The 27,193-nt window shown below is 41.2% G+C and overlaps 1 protein-coding gene and 1 long non-coding RNA gene across 2 annotated transcripts in view; one reads left to right on the top strand and one right to left on the bottom strand.

The window, feature by feature from the left end:
* Nucleotides 1–24,347, bottom strand: part of TTC27 (tetratricopeptide repeat domain 27) — a 131,351-nt gene extending 107,004 nt beyond the window's left edge. The window contains exons 1-5 of the mRNA XM_068156572.1: nt 24,098–24,347; nt 21,090–21,267; nt 13,449–13,578; nt 4,535–4,675; nt 1,835–1,937 (exon numbers count right to left, since the gene is read on the bottom strand). Of these exons, the coding sequence (XP_068012673.1) occupies nt 1,835–1,937; nt 4,535–4,675; nt 13,449–13,578; nt 21,090–21,267; nt 24,098–24,185 (640 nt within the window). The 5' untranslated portion in view covers nt 24,186–24,347. The remainder of the gene's footprint in view (nt 1–1,834; nt 1,938–4,534; nt 4,676–13,448; nt 13,579–21,089; nt 21,268–24,097) is intronic.
* Nucleotides 24,348–24,451: 104 nt separating this feature from the next.
* Nucleotides 24,452–27,193, top strand: part of LOC137450232 (uncharacterized) — a 31,109-nt gene continuing 28,367 nt past the window's right edge. Inside the window, exon 1 of the long non-coding RNA XR_010989557.1 lies at nt 24,452–24,771. This is a non-coding gene — a long non-coding RNA (uncharacterized lncRNA). The remainder of the gene's footprint in view (nt 24,772–27,193) is intronic.

Raw genomic sequence — 27,193 nt, 5'->3', positions numbered from 1 at the left:
GTCATTCTGGGGCAGATTAGAAGGGCTGTGGTTAGTCAGTTGAGAGAGGTTCTCCTCTCCCCTCTACTCTGCCCTAGTGAGGCTGCATCTGGAATATTGTGCCCAGTTCTGGGCCCCTCAGTTCAAAAAGGACAGGGAACTGCTTGAAAGAGTCCAGTGCAGAGCCACAAAAATGATTAAGGGAGTGGAACACCTTCCTTACGAGGAGAGACTGAGGGAGCTGGGGCTCTAGCTTAGAGAAAAGCAGATTGAGGGGTGGCCTCATCAATGTTTATAAATAAGTAAACGGTGAGTGCCAAGAAGATGGAGTCAGGCTCTTCTTGATGATGTCCAATTACAGGACAAGGGGCAGTAGGTGGAAGTTGAGGCATAGGAAGTTCCATGGAAACATGAGGAGAGAATTTTTCACTGTGAGGGTGACAGAACACTGGCACAAACTGACAAGGGGTGCTGTGGAGTCTCCCTCTCTGGAGATATTCAAAACCTGCCTGGATGCATTCCCGTGTGATCTACTCAAGGTGGTCCTGCTCTGGCAGGGGTGTTGGACTAGATGATCTTTCAGGTCCCTTCCCACACCTAACAATCTCTGACTCTACGATTCTGTGATAATGCAGAGAGGTAACAAATCTCAGGACTTAGGTGGAAATAGAGAAAAAGGAGAAAATAAGTTTGTCCCCCATGAAGATACAGAAGAAAAAGGAAATTTCCTTTCCAAATCTAAATAACTCTTACTAAAGAAGAGGACTTGGGGGTGCTGGTGGATAAGAAGCTCAATATGAGCTGCCAGTGAACACTTGCAGCCCAGAAAGCCAATCACATTCTGGGTTGCACCAAGAGAAGAGTGGCCAGCAGGGCGAGGGAGGTGATTCTACCCCTCCACACCGCTCTCATGAGACTCCACCTGGAGTAGTGTGTCCAGTTCTGGAACCCCTATTACAAGAAAGATATGGACATGCTGGAACGTGTGCTGTGGCTCAGTTGGTAGTGCATAAGACTACCAACCAATGGGAAGGTTGTGAGTTCAAGCCTGCAGTGGGCAGTAGTGTCCTCCCTACTCTAGTCGTGTGGTCTGTGGTGACAGGTTGGACTCGATGATCTTTGAGGTCTCTTCCAACCTTAGTGATATCGAATACTGAACGTGTCCAGAGAAGGGCCATGAGGATGATCAGAGGGCTGGAGCACCTCTCCTGTGAGGACAGGCTGAGAGAGTTGGGGTTGTTCAGTCTGGAGAGGAGAAGGCTCCCAGAAGACCTTATTGTGGCCTTCCAGTATCTGAAAGGGGCTTACAAGAAAGCTGGTAAGGGACTTTTTAGGATGTCAGGTAGTGATAGGATTAAGGGGAATGGATCCAAGGTAGAGGAGGGGATATATAGATTGGATGTTAGGAAGAAGTTCTTCACCTTGAGGGTGGTGAGACACTGGAACAGGTTGTCCAAACAAGTGGTGGAAGTCCCATCCCTGGAAGTTCTTAAGGCCAGGCTAGATGGAGCTCTGGGCCAAGGGGGTTGGAACTAGCCTTGAGGTCCCTGGTAACTCCATGATTCTATGAAATAAAAACTGTACAGAATGACTTCAAGTGAGCTTGTGATAAGCTAACAATACTAAGTACAGGTGAAGAAAACCTTTGTTTACAATTGCGTATTCCCATTTTCATCTTGCAGACCAGAAAGCAGCATGAGGCAAACAACTTTCTGTCAATTTAAGAGCATTCTGTTCCCTTTCTGCTCTCCCTAATTACGTAAGAACACTGTGAGAGTTGTGCCCACAAATTCCTCTCCTCTGATATCTTACAACTGATGCTATAGGCCAATATGAGAAGAAATTAGAAACATACCTTGTTTTATACAGGTCTGGGCAATAGTAAATAGCTCAGGTGATCTTTCCTCTAACAACTGCTGGTGAATATTCACACATCGCAGAGTCCACCAAGGTAATGTCTGAAAGAAGATACAGATACTTCAAGTTAATAACAAGGACAGATCCCTTTTCTTTAAAATGGGGGAGGGGGGAAAAGTGGCTTTAAAATACAGATTTTGTAATCTATTTGATTCTAATGTCTAAAAAAAATATAAAACCATCCAAAACAGCTCCTTTCTATAAAAAGCAAACACTAATCTAGCATAAAGATTAACATCCTCAAGCAGCTCTACAGTGCTCTAAGTGTTTGATGGGGTTTCCCCTGTTAATTCCTCTAGTTACTCTTTGAATCCTGCAAAGCTTTAGGACCACAATCTGGTAAGAAACTCATGATTTTAGTACACAGCCATGATCTCACTCTTCAGGTATCTTTCCAGACTGAAGAGTCTTAGACTATTTAGCTACTGTTCGAGTGGAAGCCATTCAGTATTTCTGATCATCTAGTATTGCCCTTCTATGCATTTTTCCCTTTTCCATTTTACCTTTTTTTTTATTTCTTCAGGTGGGGGTAGAAAGGAGATAGGGAGAAATGGAAGAGGTTTTCATGAGCAGTTATGGTCACTTCACAATCATAATTGGAAGTACTAATGTTTGCATGTGGAATTTCAGAAGGGCAAATACCTTTTTGAACTAAATAATCCTTCTATAGGAGAGCCAAATCACAGCTCAGGAAACACCTGATTTTAGAAAGCTGTATACAGAAAGCATAAATTCCCCAACATACCTTGTGCCTCTATGGCTCCACCAGGTAGAAATGCGTGGAAAAGCTAACTGATAGTACAAGATCTTAAAATTATTCTTATTGCCTGTCAATGTAGGGCATACCTCTCCACAGGCTCCTGAGATTACTAGTTATTCTGCTACTGTCAGCATGCCCATAATTTTCTAGAAAACAGACATCTGACTGCTTCTGAGAGGTATCTATTTCTGAACTTTTTACATAGGTATGCTTACAAGTCTGACCCGAGGGCTGTACACTATTCAAGTGCAAACATCTAAACCAATCCTATGTAGTTGACTGTGACATCCCTTGAAAGGAACCATCAAAAAAAATAGCATCTATTTCCAAGAGCAACGAAAGATGACTTCTGATAGCAAGCTTAACAGACTAAAAGCACGCAAACAATAGACTTTGTGAAGAAAGGTCAAATCCCAGCATTTCACTTATTTAGAAACCTAAGGGCAATTTAAATAGTTTCAGATTACTTTGGTTAAGGTTTATATAACAAAGTAACTGAGGATCCAGCTTAATGACAATTTCCTGAGGCCTGATGCTTGCCACTCAGAAATGTTAGTATCAGAGAAAGCACGTTTATAAAGTTTTGGGTAAGCCAGCTGAGCTCTGCACAATATTCCATCAGCAATGCCAGTTTTTTGGGAGCCAAGTTAAGAATTTGTAGAGGATTTTTAAGCATTTAATCTTCCATGTACAATAATATTTTTTAATAAAACAGGACTTTATAAATGCTTTAGATAATACATTTCAGAGTCTTTTATCTTGTTTTAAATTTATTTGTGCTAATCTCAAAAAAGAAGAAGTGTTGAGCCTCTTTTTGAATCAAGCTGAAACAAAAAAGAATGGCAAGGTTTAATTGCTACATTGACTTGTTGATCAAAGTAGTTTTTACCAGCTGTTGTTTTTGAACTACTATCCAAACTTGATGTAGCCACAAGGAATTAGATCTCCACTTGGTAGACAGCAGCCCCCCATTATCTCAGTATGAGAGGAGACAGCAAGGGAATTCTCTATACCAGGTACATTTTCTGCCTCCCTGACTGACCCAACTGCTGAAATTCAACAGCACTCATCTGTGAATAACAGGGAAAATGATGGAAGACCTTGGCTTCCAGAAATGCAGTTCAGCCAACATCTCCCACGCAGTTTAATTCATCACTCATACAAAGACCCAGCTGGGAATGGATGTTGTCAGCCAAGCATAAAGAAGGACCATGTGGCATTTTGATCTCCAGCCAAGTTCTGTTCGACTGGAATGCAATAAAGAGAACTTACTGCAGTTAAAAGTCCTCCAGTTTGAGAGAGTCCAGCTACCAACTAGCCTACTGCTAAACTACAAAGCAGATACAGACAAAAGGTCTCTCAAGAAGAGGTCCATCATATCTTCTTGCTTTTAATGTACAACGAAAAAAAGAGAATTAAGATAGCCTTCATATGGTTGCCTGCTGAAGAAGTAGAAGACAATGATAAACAAGATAGGACTTACTTGACATTTAGAACTCCTGGCTTAGAATTCATGCAGTAACTATTAACAGCATCCCAAAGTTTCTAAAAATGGGCATAGTATATGTATGCTGCATTATAGGGCATTCCTCTCTGCCCTCCCTCAAACAAGGTCCCAAAGTATGTCTTTCAAAAAACTTGCTTGCTATTAAATTTTCTAATTTTTCCAGGTAGTGAAGGCATCTTTCTTCTCTTTTGAGGCAGATGGTAAGAAAACAGTTCATTTTTAAGGAAAATATACTTGTGTTTAATGTTAATCCCTTTGTCTGAACTGTTTCTTAGCAGAAAAAACCTGATTCAATGAGGTATGAAGAAAGGAATGAGAAAGAAAATTAGTAAGTAGCTGGCAGTCTAAATAATTACTCATATATTTCTTACCTGAAGAGATCCAAGTTTGTGTCTTGAATTCACAAGGATTATTCTAGCTATAAGTAGCAAAATAGGTTGAGAAGTCAAGGCATAGACTGATTCACCATCCAGAACCAGCATATTGAGAATAGCTGCATGCAGCATTTTTGGCTAAAAGAAGAATAAAGAAAGATAAAGTAAAATACAAGTTCCAGAAAACATAAGTAAATTTATATGCAAATCATGTAATACAGATTAAGGAAAAAAAACCTCTCCATGTATTTAAGGAAAAACCTACTCAAAACCTTACAGAAAACAACAACACTGTCTCTTGAAGTCTCCACTTTTTACCAACTCATGGTAAATTCTGGTTGTTTTTTTTTCTCTCTGTTCTGATACACCCTATCAACTTGATCTTATTCCACCTGAAACGCATATGTCCAGCCATCACTATCCCCAAACACACTGCAGTAATATAATGCTTTCTAAGGAGAAAAGATTCTGGTAAATCCACGCCATTTGATTTGTCATCACAGAAATACAGTAATTTATTCATTAAATCAATCCTGCAGCACTGAAATTCACTAGGTGTTCCACCAGTGATGTCAATATGTTTTATCTTCTTTCCCCAGAGGGAGCATCCAGCTGAGGTGGCATCAGGGCAGCAATGTTAGAAACATTGCTTCCTTTTTCCAATAAATAAAATCCTCTCCCTGCTTTGGATGCTTTCCTTTACGATTTTCCCTACAGCAATTTTTTTACTTAATGGGTTTGAGGTAGCTCCCCAGGGAATTTCTGAGTGGTGACTGTCATCTGACAATCACCTATTCTTCTCTCCCTTTTAATGCGTAACAAACAGAGAGTTATCTTCAGGCTCAGGGAAGATATCAGTTCATCAGTTAATTCCTAGTTCTCATATGGCAGGTTTCCTTTGCAAACTAACAAAAGTAGGGCTTTTGTTTTCAGTTGGTATTGAAAGGAGCAAGACAATGGAAGGGGAAGAGAAGGTTAAATGGTAAGTTGTGTTGAAGTCACTTGCCTGAGGAAGATTTTTCTTAAGTCTATACAACCAAGACAGAAGTAATTTGAATCACATTTCAGCTCTTTAAACTAAAAAAAAAAGATGTAATTTCTAAGTGATTTGAAACTCTTTTCAATACCTTTCCCAACATGTTACACTGAAGACAAAATTTGGTAAGCCACATTATTGCCCTAGTACACTTTTTAGTAACAGTGTAATCATCAGGCTTTTCTTATGATCTCCTTAGAATGTTAGTTACTTAGCTTGCATTAACACTGAAAATAGTTTTGTTTTGTAGACAACGACTATGAGTAAATAATTATAAGTCCCCAGTGGAACTTCTGCATGACATCACCGAAGTCATTTCAATCCCACCTTGGAAAACAAATATAACAGTCTACTAATCAGTTTGGAATAAAGGAAAGAAACAGTTAAGTGGAAGTATATCAGATTCCTTCCCTCTGTAGTGATTCAGAACGGTACAGTCCTAACCAACAGCTCTATTCTGATTTTGAGAAAGTCACCATTTAGTACTTTTAGAGTTCTGTTTTTAAAATCCCAACACACATAATAGAACACTTGATTTTCAGTTTCCCATAAACTTTTTTTCCTCATATGCTCCTTTTTTGATTCTTTCTACAATCATAGTAGACCACACTTAAAATTCTCAGTGGAAAAGCAAAGAAGCTGTAAGCTTTGTTATAGAAATGTTTTCTAAACCAGCCTTGCTATGCTATAGTAATCTACACTTGTTTAAGCACTGTAGCAAACAGTTAATCTCAAACCCCCATTTCAAGGCCTTTTACTAGAGCACTCGGTCCGGCTAATGTAACATTACAAGGAATGTAATGAGGGAGGGAGATGAGACATATGATGACACGTCACAGCCCTGACAATAAGCCAACAAGTCACACAGCCAAAGAATTGCTATCTCCTATTTTAACAAAGCTGTGCTCTTTTCCATTGAGTAAATCTCCTACAGACCTTTTCTTTTTAGGTCAGAAACATTCTTTCTTCTAGAGTTTGCTCTAAGACTTCATTATCAGCACAGAATTCTAACAAGAAGATTTACTGCCCTGAGGCAGTCTTTAAAATGAGAGAACAGCCCCATAGACACCTAAGCTTTTACAGCTTCAAGGGCTGAAAAGTTAGAAACCAAGTCCACAACCCCCTCCAAAACATTGGCTAAGAGTAAAAAGAAATTTTGAGCTTGTCTGCAAATTTTTAAACACTTAGGTATTCCAAGTGTCAAACCTACCTCACACAGCTCAAAATTTTCATGTATTTCAAAACTGCCTCATAATGTTCCTGGCATAGTAAACCTGGCTTACGTTGCTGAATCTTTCCATTCTTTAGACTTGCTATCAAAACATGTAATTATTTTATTCAAGAATAACATTCTTTAAACACAGAAATATATACTAGGCAACTAATTTATGAACACATGCTGAGAAATCTCTGAGGTAAACATCCAGTTTCTGTTGGATCTGCACATGGTTCCATTCAACCATCTCCAGACCACAGACAAATGAAACTCAATGCACTCAAAATACATATTTTTTTACTGACTGGTTATGTATTAATGTTAAGTAATTACTACTAAAGCCCTAAATCAACTGTAAGCTGGACAGTTCTCTTGGTTATTTCTATTTTCACAGTCCTTAAAAAATATTTCCCAGCACAACTGTTACCACCTGACTAATAATGATTACAACCAGGAAAAAAAAAGCTTCTACCATTCACATTCAATAGCTCTGAGAATAAAGAGCATGAGAATTTTAGTTCAGAGGCTTCATGTCCCTTTCTCACTAATGATAGTGACTAGATGAAAAGGAGAAATGGTATGTTTTTGTATCAGGAACTGCTCTGAATTGGCCTTCCTAACACTTAATCAGCTCTTCAGCAGTCATAGTATCAGTCAGGGTTGGAAGGGACCACAAGGATCATCTAGTCCCAACCCCCCTGCCACAGGCAGGGACACCCCACACTAGATCAGGCTGGCCAGAGCCTCATCCAGCCTGGTCTTAAAACATCTCCAGGGACGGTGCCTCAACTACCTCCCTGGACAACCAGGGCTTCACCACTCTCATGGTGAAGAACTTCCTCCTCATGTCCAGCCTGAATCTCCCCACTTCCAGCTTCACGCCATTCCCCCTAGTCCTATCACTTCCTGATGTCCTGAGAAGTCCCTCCCCAGCCTTCCTGTAGGCCCCCTTCAGATACTGGAAAGCCACAATTAGGTCACCTCAGAGACTCTCTTCTCCAGACTGAACAGCCCCAACTCCTTCAATCTGTCCTCATAGGAGAGGTGCTCCAGCCCTCTGGTCATCCTTGTAGCCCTTCTCTGCACACAGTCTTGGGGATCCTTTCTCTCAATCTTTAAAAGGTAAGTGCACACATACACAGAGATAGAAAAAAGCAGACTAAAGACTTGGGAATATTTGATTAAATATGGAAATGGGGGGGAGGGGACATGACAAAAACTATCAAATGAGGAATCTGTCTCCACATGGATACTAAGCCCCATATACTGGGCTCCTCAAATTTAATCAGTACAGAGAATACTGGACAATAATTTGGCAAAGCTGATATATCTTTCAGAATAACGTAGGATGTACTGAGGTTACCGGCCAAAGATTTGGTCCTCTGGAATGGCACTCTTTACTCCTGAGTTTAGGGGATTGAAAATTCAGTTTTTCTTCTAATTCCTTCTCAACTTTCTGCAAAGGAGATACAATTACAGTGGAGACTGCCTGCAGTTTCACACTCAAAACCAGCAACAAGTAACTCATGCAAAGCTGAGTTGCAGACTGAAGACAATAAAAGTGAGTTAGTGTAAGCAAGTTTTCCCTAGGAGTGCTACATGTAGAAGTACTTAGCTATGAATGCTTTTGTTCATAGTCACTATGAGGATGATTTTGCTCCACTATTAAGGGAGTATTTTCCAAGTGACTGCATTAAGAATCTCCCTTCTTTTTTGTAGTCCTAGCAAGGGAATGCAGGGCAACACTGTAGGCTTCTTTAGCAGATTATCTCTGCTTACAAGACTGCCACATTTAGCCTTTATATTCCGTCCTTACTTTGCCCACAAGAGGGAGAGATCTGCAAAATCTTCAAAGCCTGTGTCTTGCTGGACACTGATATTCAAACATCTCTTTCTTCTTTCTGGATAGTTTATGCTAATAAAAGCCAAGCATCTCGATCTGGAATAGGGAATTTCCAGCAGACTGTGGATTGTGAACTGGTTGAAGGAAAGACGCCAGATAGTTGAGGTCAATGGAACAGAGTCTAGTTGGAGTCCTGCATCTAGTGTAGTCACTCAGGGGTTGGTTCTGGGACCAGTACTATTCAATACATTCATCAATGACCTGGATGAGGGAAGAGAGTGCACTATCAACAGTTTTGCTGATGACACAAAACTGGGAGGAGTGGCTGACACACTTGAAGTTCGTGCTGCCATTCAGCGAGAGTTAAGTCAGGCTGGAGAGCTGGGCAGGGAGAAGTTTAATGAAATGTAACAAGGACAAGTCTTGCATCTGGGTGCAAGCATCTGGGTGCCTAGCTCTCCCTCCCCCACAAAGAAAGAAACCACAGCTAGCTCAGTCGGAGAAGCAAAGGGTAAAAGCTATATTTACACGCAAGATGAAATGCAGGTTATATATATACACAATATACAATATTTACAATATATACAGAAATACACAGCAAAGAAAGTAATACAGAACAAAACTCCCTCCTCCGGATAGAGGAAGGTTCCCCCTTTGTACCCCCGTCTCTCCCCCTACCTCCCTTTTTCCCAAAAAGGGCTAGAGAGATAGAAAAGGTAATTTATAAGGGTGAAATTTTGTTAGGCCTCAAAGCGCATGCAGGGATTAGTCCTCTTATCTGTTATCCAAGGTCATTCCAGCTAGTTGCTCAGAGGCAGACAGGCTGGAAAGGCAGAACAGACTGGAACAGAAAAAGATTCCAACTGAACTAAAACTTAAAGTTGCATTCTACCAATGAAATTCATTTAGAATATCTGAATATTTTCATTTTAATACCAAAACATTCAGCCAGAGTGTTCCAGCAAATGTCCCTTTCTTAAAGGCACAGCCTAAAACGGTCACACTGGGAAAGAACAACCCTACGTACCAGTATAGGCTGGGAGCTGATCTGTCAGAAACAGCTCTAGGAAAAAGGACCTGGGAGTCCCGATGGACAACAGGATGACCTCAAGGCAGCAAGGTGCCCTTGTGGCCAAGAAAGCCAATGCCATTCTGGGGTGTGTTAGAAGGAGTGCTGCTAGTAGGTTTAGAGAGGTTCTCCTCTCCCTCTACCCTGTTCCAGTGAAGCCACGTCTTGTGTCCAGTTCTGGGCCCCTCAGTTCAAGAAGGACAGGGAGCTGCTTGAGTGACTCCAGTGCAGAGCAACAAAGATGATTAAGGGAGCTGAACATCTTCCATATAAGGCAAGGCTGAGGGAGCTGGGTCTCTTTAGCTTGAGGGAGACTGAAGGGTGACCTCATTGAGGGTGACTTCAGGCTTCTCTCAGTGATGCCCAATGGACAGGACAAGGGGAAATGAGTGCAAGTTGGAGCACAGGAGTCTCATCTGAACATATGGAAAGAAATTTTTTCCACTGTAAGGATGACAGAATACTGGAACAGGGATGTTGTGGAGTCTCCTTCCAGAGAAGGAGACTCCAAACCCTCTCTCAAAACCCACCTGGATGCATTCCTATGTTATCTACTCTAGGTGATTCTGCTCTGGCAGGGGGTGTTGGAGTAGATGATCTTTCAAGGTCCCTTCCATTCCTTAACATTCTCTGACTCTGTGTGATTCTATGACATAGCTAATGAATCACAGTGGATTTGAGACAGTAGTACATTGGTGTTTGCTGTAAGAGCTGTGAATGTGGCTGTTGATATCAAGTGTGGTAACATTTCAGTCTTTTCCAGCAAAGGAATCAAATAATGCAAAGAAGACTTCAGTAATACAAGGAAAAAGAATTATTCAAATGCATTCCAAAACTTTTTATTTGGAATTAACCTGGAAGTTACAAAAAGGAACTGTTAAAATGTATTTGGGGGATTCCTACCAGTTATTTACATGTATTATCAATTAGGATAATGAGATCTTCTTCAAGATGGAGCTTCTCCTTGTTACCAAATATATTCTACTTGTGAATATTACAGCAGACAATGAACAATTAAAGCAGCTCTTCCTTGCACTATTCACACAGTTATTGGTGGTCTTAATCAGTCATACTACAAAGTTTTGTGCAGTTCATCTACCAAAAATACTCGACTCAATTGTACAACCTAATATGCAGAAACTCTGAAACTTAAGGCAGACTATGCTCCAATTTTAACTTTAATTTCCTTATATGCAGACAGTGACAGATCTTTTGGATACAAGGAGCTTATTACAATTAAAAATGTTTCAGTCTAGTACCTGCAACTTCAAACCCAGATCTGCTAATTCATTTGAAGTAAAATCCAGTACTTTTAAAAAATCTTCCTTTAACAGAAACTCAAGGTAGTATGAGTCAGACTATTACCTGGTGTGGTAAGGTCTCATAATTATTTTAGACAACTGAAAGACCCTTCACTAAAATGCTAGCTGGTTTTCTGTTTAAAAATTAGTGAACTACCTTTATGTGTGGACTCAAAAGAAAAAAAGCACAAGCCAGTTGTGCAGGACATAAAAGGAAATCCTAACAGAACACACAAATGTAACCATAGTTTACAGAGAAGGCTGCAATCAGTTTTGGGGATGGGAAATAAATGTACTCCTGAATATTGTTCATAGAAGACATCCAAGAGGCCCCAAGCAGAAACTCACCTAAAAGAGGCTATTTTATTTATTCTTCTCTGGAAATAATTATAGTTTCAGGAAGTCTTAATGCACTCATAAGAAATTAATGATGCATTCAGAAGCTATCTAGGAGCAGAAATGAAACCTAGAGGTGAAACTTCCAAAGGATAGAAATGGCAGCAGTTCTAGAGCCTGAAAGCATGGTTAAGACTCATCCAATAAAGGGTGCTGAAAATAAGAATATTGAAGTTGTGAAAATATTCCTCAAATAAAGGAGACATTGTCAGGCTGAAAGTTAGTGCAATTACTTAGTGCAAGCTAAAAGAAATGCAAGGACAAAATTTTAACTTTGACATGGGAAAAGGTAATTTTAGTCTGAAAACTTGAAAAATAGAAAGTCTATTTAAAATGGTATTGTATCAGTCATGATGACAGAACATGCAAGATTACAATAGATGGATAAAGTTAGAACTGTATTTTTAACCCACTTTTTTCTGAATATTTGTGCATGCAAGAGGAGAAAGCTGGATTAATGAAAGCATAAAAATATGTTTATCAAGACGTTCCTTTTTTGGGGAGTATTTTATGCTAAGAATCCTTAGGGGGAAAAAGTAAATACATAAACATAATCCAAAATACACAAAAGCTTTTGAATTAAGACAGTTAATAAAGAAGGTAACTGGGTATTATATTTTAGCACACAAATATTTAGTGCTATTGAAAAAAAAACCCACTAGCAATTCAGAAAATAAATAGTCACATAAAGAAAAACTTCTGCCTGAATGCATAAATAGCTAAACCTTGCAGCAGTATTGAGGTCTGACGCAGCACTCATTAGAAATCAAGAATGCTTAAGTCTCTTTCCTTTTGCAATCTCTAGCCAATTTAATTTCCAGAATACCACCTCTGTATATGCAAACATCTTTCAAAGTACTCCATTCACAGCCACAGCTGAAACATAACAGAAAATAAACAGGAGACAGGTATTCCCTTATTCAACAGGCAATTAACATTTCATTTTCCCTTAAAACAGACAATTAATGGGGATGTTTCATAGGAATTATGAACACTATGTTTTACAGGTCTGCAAACGCTGCCAATAACAGCAATTCTATGGCTATAGCTCTGTGTTAGACTGCGGCCCGTGCGTAGACCCTAACATCACGAGTCCTTCAGTAAACAACACCCACAGATTACATGAGATTTTACTACTGAAGCCTAAAGGTTATAAACAAATTATAAGGAGAACGGAATAAATGAGTTTGTATTTTTTTATTATTATTATTATTATATAGATGAAGGCAAATTTGACTAATTTTGCCCATCAGAAACAACATACTTCTATATATTTTGCTAGCTCATTTCATACCCTAGAAGATTTAGTACACTTGGATGCTATTATTGCAACTTATTTAATCATCAGATGAGATTTTAATTTCCAGTATCAAAAACCAAGCAAAATTACAATCTTATAAATACACCATGTCAGTTCTAAAAGATAAATCACTCTAACAAACAGCTGGCTAAATTAAGGGGAGATACTGTATCTGAATTGGTTACTTAGACAACTTTGCAAACAAACCCAGGGCAGGACTTTATGATGAAATTCTTGCAAAAGCACACCACAATAATACAACACTGATCTGATGGGTTTATGCAAAACTTTCTGTATACTCAGACTTCTCTCATTCCACAGATTAGAGCATTCACATTGTTCATGGGCTACACCTTGTTTACAGTGGAATTCTAAATTTAAACTCATGTAGATTTGGCATTAGTAAAAACTAGTGGTATGCTCTTCCCTGACATGCTGCAGTAATCAGTATTTTACCATAGGTTTAATTCAAAGAGAAAAATAAATGCTTGAGAAACTGTAATGAACCACAGGTTCAGAAGAATCATGAGAGACTTTGGTACTGCCATGACAAACACTGTTCTGTATCATAGAAAAAAGTCATGGTGGTGAGTGTTCCATCACTCTCAAAGTAAGTTCTTCCTTATGTTGAGGTAGAACTTCCCATGCTCTAGTTTGTGCCCACTGCCCCTTGTCCTAACATACCTGTGTTATGGTTATTTGTGAAAAGCAATGATGATAAAAGGATAGCTTTTTAAAATCCAACTATACCTCACAGAATTTCTGTAACAGTGCAGGTGGCAAAAAATCCTGAAGCTTGAACTGAACTGGAGGCCCAGTCCAATTGCTTTGAACGAAGAGCTGCAAACTGCCCACACCAAGCAGAAACATCAGCCTCTGCCTGCAATACAGATAAGAAAAATAATTAGCATATCACATTTTACTTAAGGCTACAAGATCAAATTAATTCTACATGTAGTATTCAGGAAAGCACATCGGGAACTAAAAGGCTTGGAAATATGTTTGTATAATAGGTTTAATTAATGACAAACATTTTGAAAGTAGAGTTAGATCCTATGATTCAAAATTTAAGGCTGTATCTAACTATCAGAGATCAGAAGATTAGCATAGGATGCAGATTATCCCATATTTGCCTACAGCATGGTCCAGCGCAGAGCCACAAAAATGGTGAAGGGAGTAGAACATCTTCCTTATGAGGAGAGTCTGAGGCAGCTGGGGTTCTTCAGCTTGCAGAAGAGGAGACTAAGGGGGGGCCTCAATGTTTATAAATATGTAAAGGGTGAGCGCCAAGAGGATGGTGTCAGGGTCTTCTCAGTGATCCCCAATGACAAGACAAGGGGCAATGGGTGAAAGTTGAGGCATAGGAAGTTCCATGGAAACAGAAGGAATAATTATTTCACTGTGAGGGTGACAACACTGGAACAGGCTGCCCGGGGGTGTGTGGCATATCCCTCTCTGGAAATATTCAAGACTCGCCTGGATGAGTTCCTGTATGACCTGGTATAAGTGATCCTGCTTTGGCAGGGGGGTTGGACTAGATGATCTCTCAAGGTCCCTTCCAGCCCCTGACATTCTGTGATTCACCTACATTCCAAACCAGCATGTTTCTTATTGTTTTAACATTACTGTTTAATTTGCACTACCTCTGACAACAATGTAATTAACTGAACACTGAAAAAGTTCAAAACTATCACTGTCGAGTTGGTTCAGATATTTTGGTAGCAAATCTTACCTCATTTGATCATGCTTTTTTAATTTAAATAATATTTTATTTAAAGATGGAATTATGAGACTAAGCTCATCTAATATCAGCAATATATTAGTACTTTATGCAAGTACAATATGGTCTGCAGAAGGCAGGGCACAATCATTCAAAATTTAATGTTTGATTTTAATAGGGGTAGACAACTTCTGGTTTGTTTCATGTTTCCTAAAGGATTTTGAACCTGATGGTGTTACAATCAGTCACGTGCCAACCACAGCCTTGTCACATATATAATAGGCCACCTGCCTACAAAAAATTAACAGTTCAATCATGCTGGCTCAGTGTAAAAATTGGTATGTTAAAGAAACATAACCAAACTGCAAAAACCTGTGTGCTGCTTCGTCCTCTATAAACAGAGACTCAAAGCTGCATGAATCCTCCAAATGGAAAAGAAAGGATTATGTAGTATACAAGTCCCCAAAAAAACCCCACCATACACAAACACACAGTTGGTGGGCAAGAATGTAAAAAAAGATGTAGAATAATGAGAAAGGTGGGGTGAGGAATGCAGGACTGAAACCCAAACCACACCACCACCACCAAAACAAACAAACAAACAGAAAAACCCCACAGCTTTCAGAAGAGTTAGAAAACAATAACTGGTACAAAGAGCTGTTGATCAAAACATGTACTAGCTGCATTTATTCAGCCAGTAACTCTCTACTAGCAATCTAAAATTACCATTAAAATTCCAAATAATTCAAGAACACAAAGCTCTAAAAACTACTGTGCATTAAATTATTAACATTATACACAAAATGACTACACACATACATTTTCTAATTATTCTCCCATGATAAATTGTGTTTCAGAGCTTCTGAAAGGTAACATACAGAACAATCAACTATCATTGCACTGGGATTTGACAGATGCTTTTCAGTCTTCCAAAAACTAATTTTCATTGTCATTTACACTATTATTCCTACTAATATGTTTTTATTTATTTATTTTAACATTACTGACATCTATTTTTCTGCTAATCAAGGTTGCTTGAAGTTTTGATTGTTATATACATGCAGAAGGCCTCTGGAAAAAAGGATAACCAATTCCATTACTCTGTCCTTGACACTGTCTTCCCACTAGCTTGGAATTGAGAAAATTGATTGCCAAATGATTTTTCTTCCTCCAGTTTCATATCCATGACCAACTTCCAGTCTCCTTATCGCTCCGTCTGTATCAGAAAGTCAATTCCAAGCTCTAATATCTGAAAATACTAGCCTCCCCTTCCTCTTCCCTATTTTTTTTTCAAGAAAAAAAAAAAAAATTAATTCTGTCTGCCTGACTGCTCTTCACACTTACAATGCACTCCTGCAAATGCTCACCTCTCATAGGCTGCCTGAAAATAGCTCTTCTGTGCTGCCTGAAAAGCAATAGAGGGACTGCTGAGACTGTCCCGCGTATTGTGGTGACCTACTTGGTTTAATTTATTTCTTGTATTTCCTTACACATATGTCTGCATCCATCATAGAAGCATGGAACTGCTTCATTTGGAAACATTGCATCTTGTTCTTCCTTTCTCTGCATGAATGGGGGATTTGTGGCCTTTTTCTTTTTGAACACTCTTTACACCAAGTCTAGTGGGACACTGATACATAATCGGACGCTTATATACGCTCCACTGTAATATTCGTACTGCTATATCTAATCTTGCTCAAATTCAAAACAAAGAGTAATAGAGCATTTGTATTTGAAACAAATAATGGATTTTCATAATGCTAGGATTTGCAAATAAAATGAAAGAGCGAAAAAACACTCAATAGCCAGGCTATGCTTAAGACGCGATTAGGTTACAGGTTTTGTGTTTGGTTTGGGTTTTGGGGTTTTCTTTGTGTGGGTTTTTTGGTTTGGTTTGGTTTTTTTCAGAGTGGAAACTACAGAAAATCAGTCAAATCAAAATTAGACACTGACTATTTGGGGTTTTTTTCGGTTCATATACACCAAAGTAAGCTGCAGAACAGCAAGAATTTCTTCTTCCCCCCCCCCAATATATATAAATATCACACCAATTAACCAGCTATCAGATGCCCCAAGAGAAATGCCAGAAACATCACTTAGCATTCAGGTTGGAAAATCATTACAAGATCTATTGTATGGATTTGTTTCAGAAAGTTTGGTATTCACTTATATCTTGAATAAGGTAAAATTAGTAAATACATGGCAAATATAAACAAGTGTTGCTGGTTTTCACTTCCTTACTCCTTTAGGTTTTGGAATTAAACAGGAGACCTTCATGTTCTTTTGAATCAACCTTTACAAAAATACCTTTTTCTTCTGTCCTTGTTGTTCTTGCTTCATCACCTCCACTTCGATAATTTAAAATACAGCTATGAAGCTACATTTTCTGAGAATCATAGAAGCAGTCAGGGTTATAATAATAATAATAAACCAGGTTGGAAGAGACCTTCAAGATCATCGCGTCCAAACCATCAACCAATCCAACCCACCTAAACAACTAAACCATGGCACCAAGCACCCCATCAAGTCTCCTCCTGAACACCTCCAATGATGGTGACTCCACCACCTCCTCAGGCAGCCCATTCCAATGGGCAATCACTCTCTCTGTATAGAACTTCTTCCTAACATCCAACCTAAACCTCCCCTGGCACAGCCTGAGACTGTGTCCTCTTGTTCTGGTACTGGCTGCCTGGGAGAAGAGACCAACATCTGCCTGTCTACAACCTCCTTTCAGGTAGTTGTAGAGAGTGATAAGGTCACCCCTGAGTCTCCTCTTCTCCAGGCTAAGCAACCCCAGCTCCCTCAGCCTCTCCTCATAGGGCTTGTGTTCCAAACCCCATACCAACTTCATTGCCCTTCTAAGGACTTGTTCCAGCAAGTCAACATCTTTCCTAAACTGAGGGGCCCAGAACTGGACACAGTACTCGAGGTGTGGCCTAACCAGTGCAGTGTACAGGGGCAGAATGACCTCCCTGCTCCTGCTGGCCACATTGCTCTTGATGCAGGCCAGAATGCCATTGGTCCTCCTGGCCGCCTGGGCACACTGCAGGCTCATGTTCAGCCCACCATCAACCAGTATCCCAGGTCCCTCTCTGCCTGGCCACTCTCCAGCCACTCTGACCCCAGCCTGTAGCACTGCATGGGGTTGTTGTGGCCAATGTGCAGAACCCGGCACTTGGATGTGTTAAATCTCATGCCGTTGGATTCTGCCCATCTGTCCAGCCTGTCGAGGTCTCTCTGCAGAGCCTCTCTACCCTCCAGCAGATCAACTCCTGCCCCCAGCTTGGTGTCATCAGCAAATTTACTGATGATGGACTCAATGCCCTCATCCAGATCATCAATAAAGATGTTAAAAAGCACAGGGCCCAGCACTGATCCTTGGGGCACACCACTACTGACTGGCCGCCAGCTGGATGTGGCACCATTCACCACCACTCTCTGGCTTGGCCCTCCAGCCGGTTCCTAACCCAGTGCAGTGTGCTCCCATCCAAGCCATGGGCTGACAGCTTGGCCAGGAGTTTGCTGTGGTTGGAAAGGATCATCTAGTTCCAAGCCCCCTGCCATGGGCAGGGACACCCCACACTAGATCAGGCTGGCCAGAGCCTCATCCAGCCTGCTCTTAAACACCCCCAGGGACGGCACCTCAATCACCTCCCTGGACAACACATTCCGGGCTTCACCACTCTCATGGTGAAGAACCTCCTCCTCACATCCAGCCTGAAACTCCCCACCTCCAGCTTCATTCAATTCCCCCTAGTCCTATCACTAGCTGATGTCCTGAGAAGTCCCTCCCCAGCCTTCCTGTAGACCCCCTTCAGATACTGGAAGGCCACAATTAGAACACCTCGGAGCCTTCTCTTCTGCAGACTGAACAGCCCCAACTCTTTCAGTCTATCCTCATAGGAGAGGTGCTCCAGCCCTCTGATCATCCTTGTGGCCCTTCTCTGGACACGTTCCAGCACCTCCATATCCCTCTTGTAATAGGGGCTCCAGAACTGGACACAGTACTCCAGGTGGTCTCTCACCAGAGCTGAGTAGAGGGGGAGAATCACCTCCCTTGACCTGCTGGCCACAGTTCTCTTGATGCAGCCCAGGATCTGATTGGCTTTCTGGGCTGCAAGTGCACATTGAGAGCTCATGTTGAGCTTCCCGTCCACCAAAGTTAACTGTTGAATTCAGTAGGAACAGAAAGGTGGTGGAGGGGAGGTGGGGGTAAGTCTCCTATTCAGCAAGTTTGTTGTAAGAAATGCTTTGAGACTTCATTTTTAAGCCGTAACGGCTGAAAACTTGTCTGGTTCAGGGGAAGGAGGGAAGTAGTTAAAATGAGAGGCAAAGGTGCAGCAAATTTTAAAATACCATTTTTTTCCTTATAGAACCACAGACCTGGAATTGGAAAAAGTTACAAGTTATGTCCAAAGACATTACAATCCAGATTCAAATTTTGAGCTGTTTTGCCCTCAAGCTGCTCAGTTTTAGCTTCAGAAAAAGAAGTCCTTAAGAGTTTCTTTAATGCAATTGCGAAAGCATACTTTGTATTGTCTTTATATTGTGCTAAAAGAATAAGACTAACATTATCCAACTTTCTGTTTCCGAATGAGTTCAACTCCCACTGAGTTTTTTTAATCTCAAGAATTACAACTTGCAGTTCAGGATATAAAAGCATCTATGTGAACTTATCCAGCCTACTAAAATTCACAAGAGAAACAGTGGTTTACTGAATTTTTTGAACTAGAACTTAAGAGCTTTGCTGCACTTCTCTTGAATCACTCTGTGGAAAAAGAAAGTAACATTTAACCCATTTAGAAAAACAAACAAACAAACAAAACCATTTTCACTTTAAGCAATGAAGGGTCAGAGTGCAAAAGCTGCATTAATTTCTTCCAAAAGTTACAGAACATAGAGCCTGAAGGTAGAGGAAATAACCATGTAATACATTCTCACCAAGAAAGTCACTGGAGAGAAACATTGTACAGATTTAAGTGCTATAAGCACTGCCTACCTAAAATAGGAAATGATCTGTCTTTCAGTATAAGTTTTTCTATCAAGCAAAAGCCACAATGTACTTCCTTCAGCACTAATATAATTCAAAGCTTCTTATATTACTATTAATGAAGCTTGAAAAATTCACTTGACTGCTACAAACAAAAAACATTTCTGGCAGATACTGATACATTCTGAAGATGACACACTTTCATTTTGAATAAAATTCCAGGCAGTAAGTTTGGGCAGAGAACCCCCTGCTTCTGGAAGGCTAAATACTGCAGATCTGCCTCCATGCTTTCTGACAAGGGGGCTTCAGATGTCACCTCAAGTTGTGGAGGGAACAACAAAAACCTCAAAGGCCAAATAGCTGCAGCATGAGCACCTGCGGAACAAGTTCCTTCACTGTTTGCAGTGAGACAGCAGCAGTAGAGTCCTGTAAATGATACATAGGCAAATAAAACTCACAGGGGGAGCAGAAAACAACATGTCACATGACAGGGTATGTACAAAGTATTAGTGAGGGCAAGATATAGATTAAGATTATCTTTAAGGAGCTGACTGGCTCCTAAAAGTAGCAACATATGTTCAAGCAGTGTTTCCAGCCGTGATAGATCATCTTTCCTTGTTGCATTATCCAGAACAAATTATTTCAAGATGACAGAATCCAGCAATGTTGAAAAACTTCTCTAGACTATACTACCATCTAAACTCCAGCTAATATTTAACAGCAACAGCAAAACAAAGAAAGAAAAAATGAAAGAAAGAAAGAAAAAAAAACCCAAACAATACCTAGGTTTAAAATGCACAGGATCAATCTGAACATTCCAACTCAGAAAACAGGACTGCAGTGTACAGTGCACCACGCTAGAAGGGAAGTTTTTGACACACTGCAATCACTAACAAATCTAAGCTAAATATTTTAAAGGTACCAACTATCTGTTTCTCTCTGACATTTTAGCAAAATCTCTTGACTTTGTCTGTCATACCAAAATTTATTGGCAACCTCCCTCTTACTTGCTTTTTACCTTTATCTTTTGCTCTTCTTTCAGGAAACCTCTTTCTCACTTCTTAAAATAAACTAATACATATGCCCCCCCCCGCATTTTCTTCTTGTACTATCCTTACCATGATAGATTTCAGTCTGTTGTAGATAGCAAACTGCAAACACTGAAGTCAGACTTTTAACAGCAAGAATTAACATATGCAGTACAATTAGAATCTACCAGACAAAGTCTTGTGACGAAAATAATTAATTGATTAATATAATCTCTGAATAATATCTTAATTTACCCTGAGAAGAGTAGAACAACCCTACTATGAACCATACCTAGAGATACAGGCATTGCTCTGACAGTAACTTTACTACATCAAGAAGTCACATGAACATAAAGCAGCATTTCAGAGAGAAAACTTAATAAATAGTTTGATGACACATGCCAACATGAATTTACATTTGTTGGCTTCTTTATACCAGAATCTTATCACAATAATACACAGTGGAAAAACACTAATGAATAGATGCCCCAAAGGAGCTGGGGCAGACAACCCAAGAAATCTGTTTTCAGTTTTTCCCTCAGATAAAGAATTTTGGAGGCCTTGTCACACAATACAAAATTTTTCAAAATGCCTTTTGTAAAAATCAATTATGGCCTCTACTGATCTTCCATATAATAAAGAAAAGTTTCCACCTTTCCATGTTATCAGCTTCTGTGGAACAGTCCAGGTATGCTAGAATCTGTTTCTCCAAGTAACTGTCAATGTTCTCCTCTGTCACAGAAGATGCACTGAAAATATTCTGGATGGCTGGACTTGAAAATATTGCCTCATATTTCCCATCAAAAATCAACTGCAATAATGATCCACTTTCTGAAACAAACAAACAAACAAAAAAACCCATGAAACATAAATCAGTGACAATTTTGAAGCAACTTTGTCTTACAATTACTATTCAAACCAAAACATGTATCACTCTCCTTTCAAGGAAAAGTGCAATTGCACTGAAACTAAAGAACTGCAGTAGCAGGCATCACTAGTTTATTAAAATTTATTTAAATACAAATTTTACAGAATTTGCATTAATCTTGCATTGAAATGCAAACTGTCAGATGAATATAAAATAAAAACTTGCACAGAAACTTCAAGGGAAATATAGAGATGGCTTTTCTAACATTGTACAGTAACATGTACAGTTATTGAATATGAGTTCAATTATCATAGGAGGATTCTCTTACTCCAAAACTTTTTATATGAGTGTGTTGGAATCTAATAAAATAGAATAGAATAGATAAGACAATAGTTTCACAGACTAGAGAACCCTTTTAAGGGAAATACAGCAAATAAAAATGGTTCAATATTTGCAGAGTTCAGTGCATGGATTTTTATGTATAACTGCAGATACTACTCAGTCCACCCTTTAAATGCTTAGAATACTTACAAAGAATAGGCAACATGATTTTGTCTTTATAAAAAGAATTATTTTCCTATGATAAATTTATCTCCATGAGATATGGAGTCAGATTCACAGGCATAATTAGGTGGATTGAGGTGCATGAATGTTTCTCCATTGAAGCCTTTAGAGACCAAATCCATCAAATTCTTGACTAAGGGGACAGTTTCGGAGAAGGTATCATCCTTTCTTTATATGCTACAATGTAGATAATCCAGTGGGTGTTAAAAAAACTTCAACTTAGTAAAAATTTCTATTCTTGAGCAAAATCCGTATCTCCATACACTGCAGCTGTGGCTGCAACTCATGCAGATGTACTAACTGGTATTAAACTAGCTGAGGCAGGTGCTAGTAATGGTGCAGCTGAGGAAATGCAGAGGTCTACATAGGATAGGTGCCTTAATACTACTCTGGATTCCAATTGGGGACTGCAGCTCCCATCCACTCAAGTGTTACTACAGCTACACTGCTATTAAGATTGGAGCTAGCCAATTCAGCACTAGCATAGACATGGATCCACACAGGCAGGGGCTGTGCAAGGAAGTAAACAAAATACCAACACCAAGCTCATCCAGCTAAACCAAGTATTCTACATTTCATACATACAGGAAGACTGAGCAGAGAGCCAGCTTTAACAGCAGAGATGGATGATTTGGCCAGAGCATGTGATAAAGACATTTATTTGAATCTCTCTGGACCAGGCTGGTGACTCCAATTCACTTTTGTTCTTTAAAACAATGATCAAATGAACAATGCAAGAAATGATTTGTGCTAGATGGTTTCAAAACCAAACACCTTAAGCTGTATCTGGAAGGGCGTATACAGAAGAATAATAATGGTTCTGCAGCCCTGCTGATGCCATACTCCCACAGAGAATAGAAATAACAAGAAACTTTCTCCAACCTACGCTTTAGAGAGAATTCCCTTCAACAAATTCAATATTGGATTGCAGATGCCCAAACAGGTGATGCTGTAGTTTGTAGAATAACTATTGGCTGTGAGGATACTAATGAATATTGACATTTTCTCTTTGCAGTAATGTTGTAAAGTAAATGTAAGCATATATGTGCTTAGCTTTTTGTAAGACACCATACAAATTCAAGGTCATAGTCTTTAGTTTCGGGATCATCAGTAGAAGGGCCCAAGAAAGTGACGACTAAGAATCATCACAAACGCCACCACTTTCCATCTCTATGCCAAGATATCTTTGAGAATAGTTTTCTTCACATCTTACAGCAGCACACTACTTAAAAACAAGCAAACAAACTAGAAAATAAACACACACATAAACAGTACGCACCACAAATAGCATACACAACCTGTGTGCCAAGACAGATGTGACAGATGTCAGTCTCATTACCTAACATTCCTGAATGGTACAATCACAAAGGTTAAATAAAAATTAAGGTAAATGGAGCTGAGTAGCTCTGTACAGTCCTTCTCCTAAATTCACCAAGCATTTGTGTAAGGATAAATGAGTCTTTCAAATGTTTTAAGCATCTTGACACACCAGCATAATACTTCTAGACTGTCTGAAATATGGAAGTGTATTTTCATGAGAAATGTTGCATTTCAGAAGCTGTTGTGTTCCCCTACAGGAAAGCTAGCTCAGCAACAGCTTAATCAAGCCCCTCAAGGAGCTACATTCTGTTGTTCCCTCAAACAACTATGACTTAGTCACTAAGAAAATATAGAACAGGTAGTTCATGCCAGTTTTTCTTCTCGTGTTTTTCTACATGAAGGAGTTTCATATCGCTGCCAAATTCAAACAGTCAGGGAGACTTTGGGCACTCACGAGGCAGTACCGTGACTGAGGCCCTCCGGAGAGCCATGAAGCCGGCAGCGAGGCATCTGCCGGACCCCAGGCGCAGAGCAGGGGCTGCTGCAGCCGCAGCCTCTCCACCTGGAGCCCTGTCAGACCTGCAGATAGCGAGCGAGAAACTCAGGAGAGACCGGGCGCGGCGACCGCACCTCTCTCCTCAGCCCTGTCAGCAGCGTCACTCCTCCAGGTGGACGAGCCCATCGGGACTCCCCCGCCTTGTGGCGCCAGCAGGACCCTTCGGAACCCGGCAAGGGGCAGGAAAGACGAGAGGCGACGGGAACACGTCTGCCTCCGGCGCGGGCACGGTGCAGTGAGCCGCTAGCCTCCGTCCGAGCTCAGCCTGAGGCCAGTGGAGATGCCTTTGGCTCCACATACCCAGAGCAACGACTGAGCACCTTCTCCCGCGCTGGGCAGGAACTTCCCCTCACCTGCTGCTGCGACTTCGCCTTGCTTCCACTCCAGTGACTCCGGTGGGCTGAAGAAGCCCCTCAGCAAGGAGCGCTCCAGGATCAGCATGGTCTCACCGTCCTCGCCCTGTTCGTCACCACTGCCCCAGCCGCCGCCGCCGCCGCCTCCCTTGCTCGCGACTGCTCAGAGCGACCCTTGCGCTGACAGGTGCTGCCGGATTCCCCTCAGCCCATGTGCAGGAACCAACCACAGGGAGCAGCCATGACACTGTCGCCGGGCACGCCGGGAGGACGCGGCGCCGCGCAGGCGCAGCAGCAGCAGCCGCCCGAGCGCACACGCCCCCCGCGAGCGTGCGTGCTACGTGTTGGGGGGACGGAGCAGGAGTGAGAAATTGCGCGGGATCCCCAGCCGCGTGCCTCCGCAGATGCTCGGCGTGCGCGAGGCGGCGGCGGGGCGGAGAGGTAGACTGGGCCGGGCCGGGCCGGGCCGGGCCGTCGCGATTGCCTTCTCGATTGCCTTCCCGATTGCCTTCCCCAGCGGAAGGAGTAGCTTGTGGGGCGAGCGTGTGCAGGCATAGACAAGGATATGCGTGCATAGGTATATGGCATCTGCCTGTGCATTGCCCTGAAGAGAATCCTATGGCTTCGTAGCAGCGGCGAGATCTATGTTGCCCTGGATGGCAGGGCAAGCGGAGGTGAGGACCATGCTTCGGTCTGTTCCTGTATTTATTTCAGCGTCTGTCCAGATACCTGTAGTAAAACAAATTCGCTTCATCTTTTCTGAGCTCTCTTACAATGTGCATGTACTTCAGAAGAGGAGGAAAAAATGACATGCCTTCCTGCTTACTCAGAATTCAAACAATAAAAGCATTCTCTCAGAGCTGCTGCTGAAATGTGATAAAGTCAAAAACCATCTCAGCAGGAGACAAGTTAGTGATATGAGAAGATGAATGTCCTGAAGATCACAGAATCATGGAATTGTTAGGCTTGGAAGAGACCCTAAGGGCCATCTAGTTCCAAGCCCCCTGCCGTGGGCAGGGATACCTCACACTACACCAGGTTGCCCAGAGCCACATCCAGCCTGGCCTTAAAAACCAACAAGGATGGGGCTTGTACCACCTCCCTGGGCAACCTGTTCTAGTGTCTCACCACCCTCAGGGTGAAGAACTTGTTCCTAACATCCAATGTGAATCTACCCATTTCTATTTTTGTTCCATTCCCCCTATCAATTCCTAGCACACCATCTTTCACCATGAAAAAGTAAAGCTCATAGGCAGGCAATTCCAATTGTGCTCAAAAATCACTGATTTTTTTTTTTTTTTTGTGTTGGTCCTCCGAAGTTTGAGCTATCTCTGTGGCTTTTGGCCTTGCTAAGTTTCGTGTATGCGAGAGAATAAAGACTTTATTTTTTTCCTTTTTTCCCCTTTGAAATGTGTGCTTTAAACGAGAAGTTACTGAATGATTGGGGGTATGGTGCCCAGTATGTCAGAGAAGTACTTTTTTGCCACCCTCTGGTTTTGCTGTCTCAGTTTGAATTTGCTTAAGCAAAAGTTTAGTGTAGTTTTGAAGTGTGCTAGAATTATAATACCAGAGGAATGAAGAGGATGTGATGAACAGGTGTTAAGGCAGGAGGCCACGCATTCTGTCTGGAAATGACAGAAATTCAGTTCATGTAAATCTTATCTAGATACCATCTGCACAGTATTTTCAAATGTGATTCGAATGACACACAGCATTACTGAGGGTGCTGTTTGTTCTCCACTCTTTGAGGTAGGTGAAACTTACTGAAATGTTAGAAGTTGCCAAGAAAAAGGTTCTGTCAAAACGAACAATTAGATTGTAACGGAGGGAAGTAGATACAGAGAAAATATTCACACTTAAAGGACCAGTAGGTCTGACTGGCCTTTAGCAACCTCAAATCAGCATTAAAATGGATTTCATTTTCTCCATGAGTCTCTCTCTAAATCTTTGAAACTGCTAGCTTCTATGAGGATTATCTGTCTTGGGAAGAATAAAACCAAAGGAAATAAAGGAAGAATAAAACCAAAGGAAACAAAACTTAAAAGGAAACGCTACAGGAAGTGGAGAGAAGGACAGGTAGAACAGGGGGAATATAAGGAAGCTGCCCGAGCAGCAAGAGTCCTGGTTAGGAAAGCCAAAGCAGAGTTTGAATTGAATCTAGCCAGGGAGATTAAAGGGAATACTAAGAACTTTTACAGGTATATTAATGGGAAGAAGAAGACTAGGGAAGGTGTGGGCCCCCTCAGAAAGGAAAATGGTGACATGGTCACAAGTGATGAGGAAAAGGCTGAGGTACTTAATAACTTCTTTACCTCAGTCTTCACTGCAAGGGCCTCTAGCCACACTCCTGATGTTATGGAAGTTAAAGCCAGGGACGGGGAGGAAGAACTGCCCATTGTAAGTGCAGATCAGGTTCGTGATCATCTGAAGAACCTGAAAGTGTTCAAGTCCATGGGACCCGACAGGATACACCCACGGGTACTGAGAGAACTGGCAGAGGAGGTTGCTAAACCCCTCTCTATTATATTTCAAAAGTCCTGGCAGTCTGGTGAAGTCCCCACAGACTGGAAAAGGGGAAACATTGCCCCCATCTTCAAAAAGGGTAAGAAGGAGGAACCAGGGAACTACAGGCCAGTCAGTCTCACCTCTGTGCCTGGAAAGATCATGGAGCAGATCCTCCTGGAGTCACTACTCGCTCAAAAGAATAGTGAAGAGGTGATTGGGAACAGTCAGCATGGCTTTGCCAAGGGCAAATCCTGCCTGACCAACCTGGTGGCCTTCTATGAGCAGGTGACAAAATTAATAGATGAGGGGCGAGCAACTGATGTCATTTACCTGGACCTGAGCAAAGCCTTCGACACTGTCCCGCACCACATCCTGGTCTCCAAACTGGTGACACGTGGGTTTGATGGGTGGACCACTAGATGGATAAGGAACTGGCTTGATGGCTGCACCCAAAGAGTGGCTGTCAATGGCTCCATGTCCCAGTGGAGGCCAGTGACAAGCGGAGTCCCTCAGGGATCAGTCCTGGGACCTGTCTTATTCAACATCTTTGTGGGTGACATGGGACAGTGGCATTGAGTGCACCCTCAGCAA

This window comes from Melanerpes formicivorus, unplaced genomic scaffold, assembly GCF_026170545.1.
Source record: "Melanerpes formicivorus ecotype bairdi unplaced genomic scaffold, bMelFor1.0.p_v2 SCAF_2, whole genome shotgun sequence".
In the NCBI taxonomy this organism is placed as follows: domain Eukaryota; kingdom Metazoa; phylum Chordata; class Aves; order Piciformes; family Picidae; genus Melanerpes; species Melanerpes formicivorus.
Note: the sequence above shows the minus strand (reverse complement) of the source record. Positions and strands in the feature narration are given on the sequence as shown.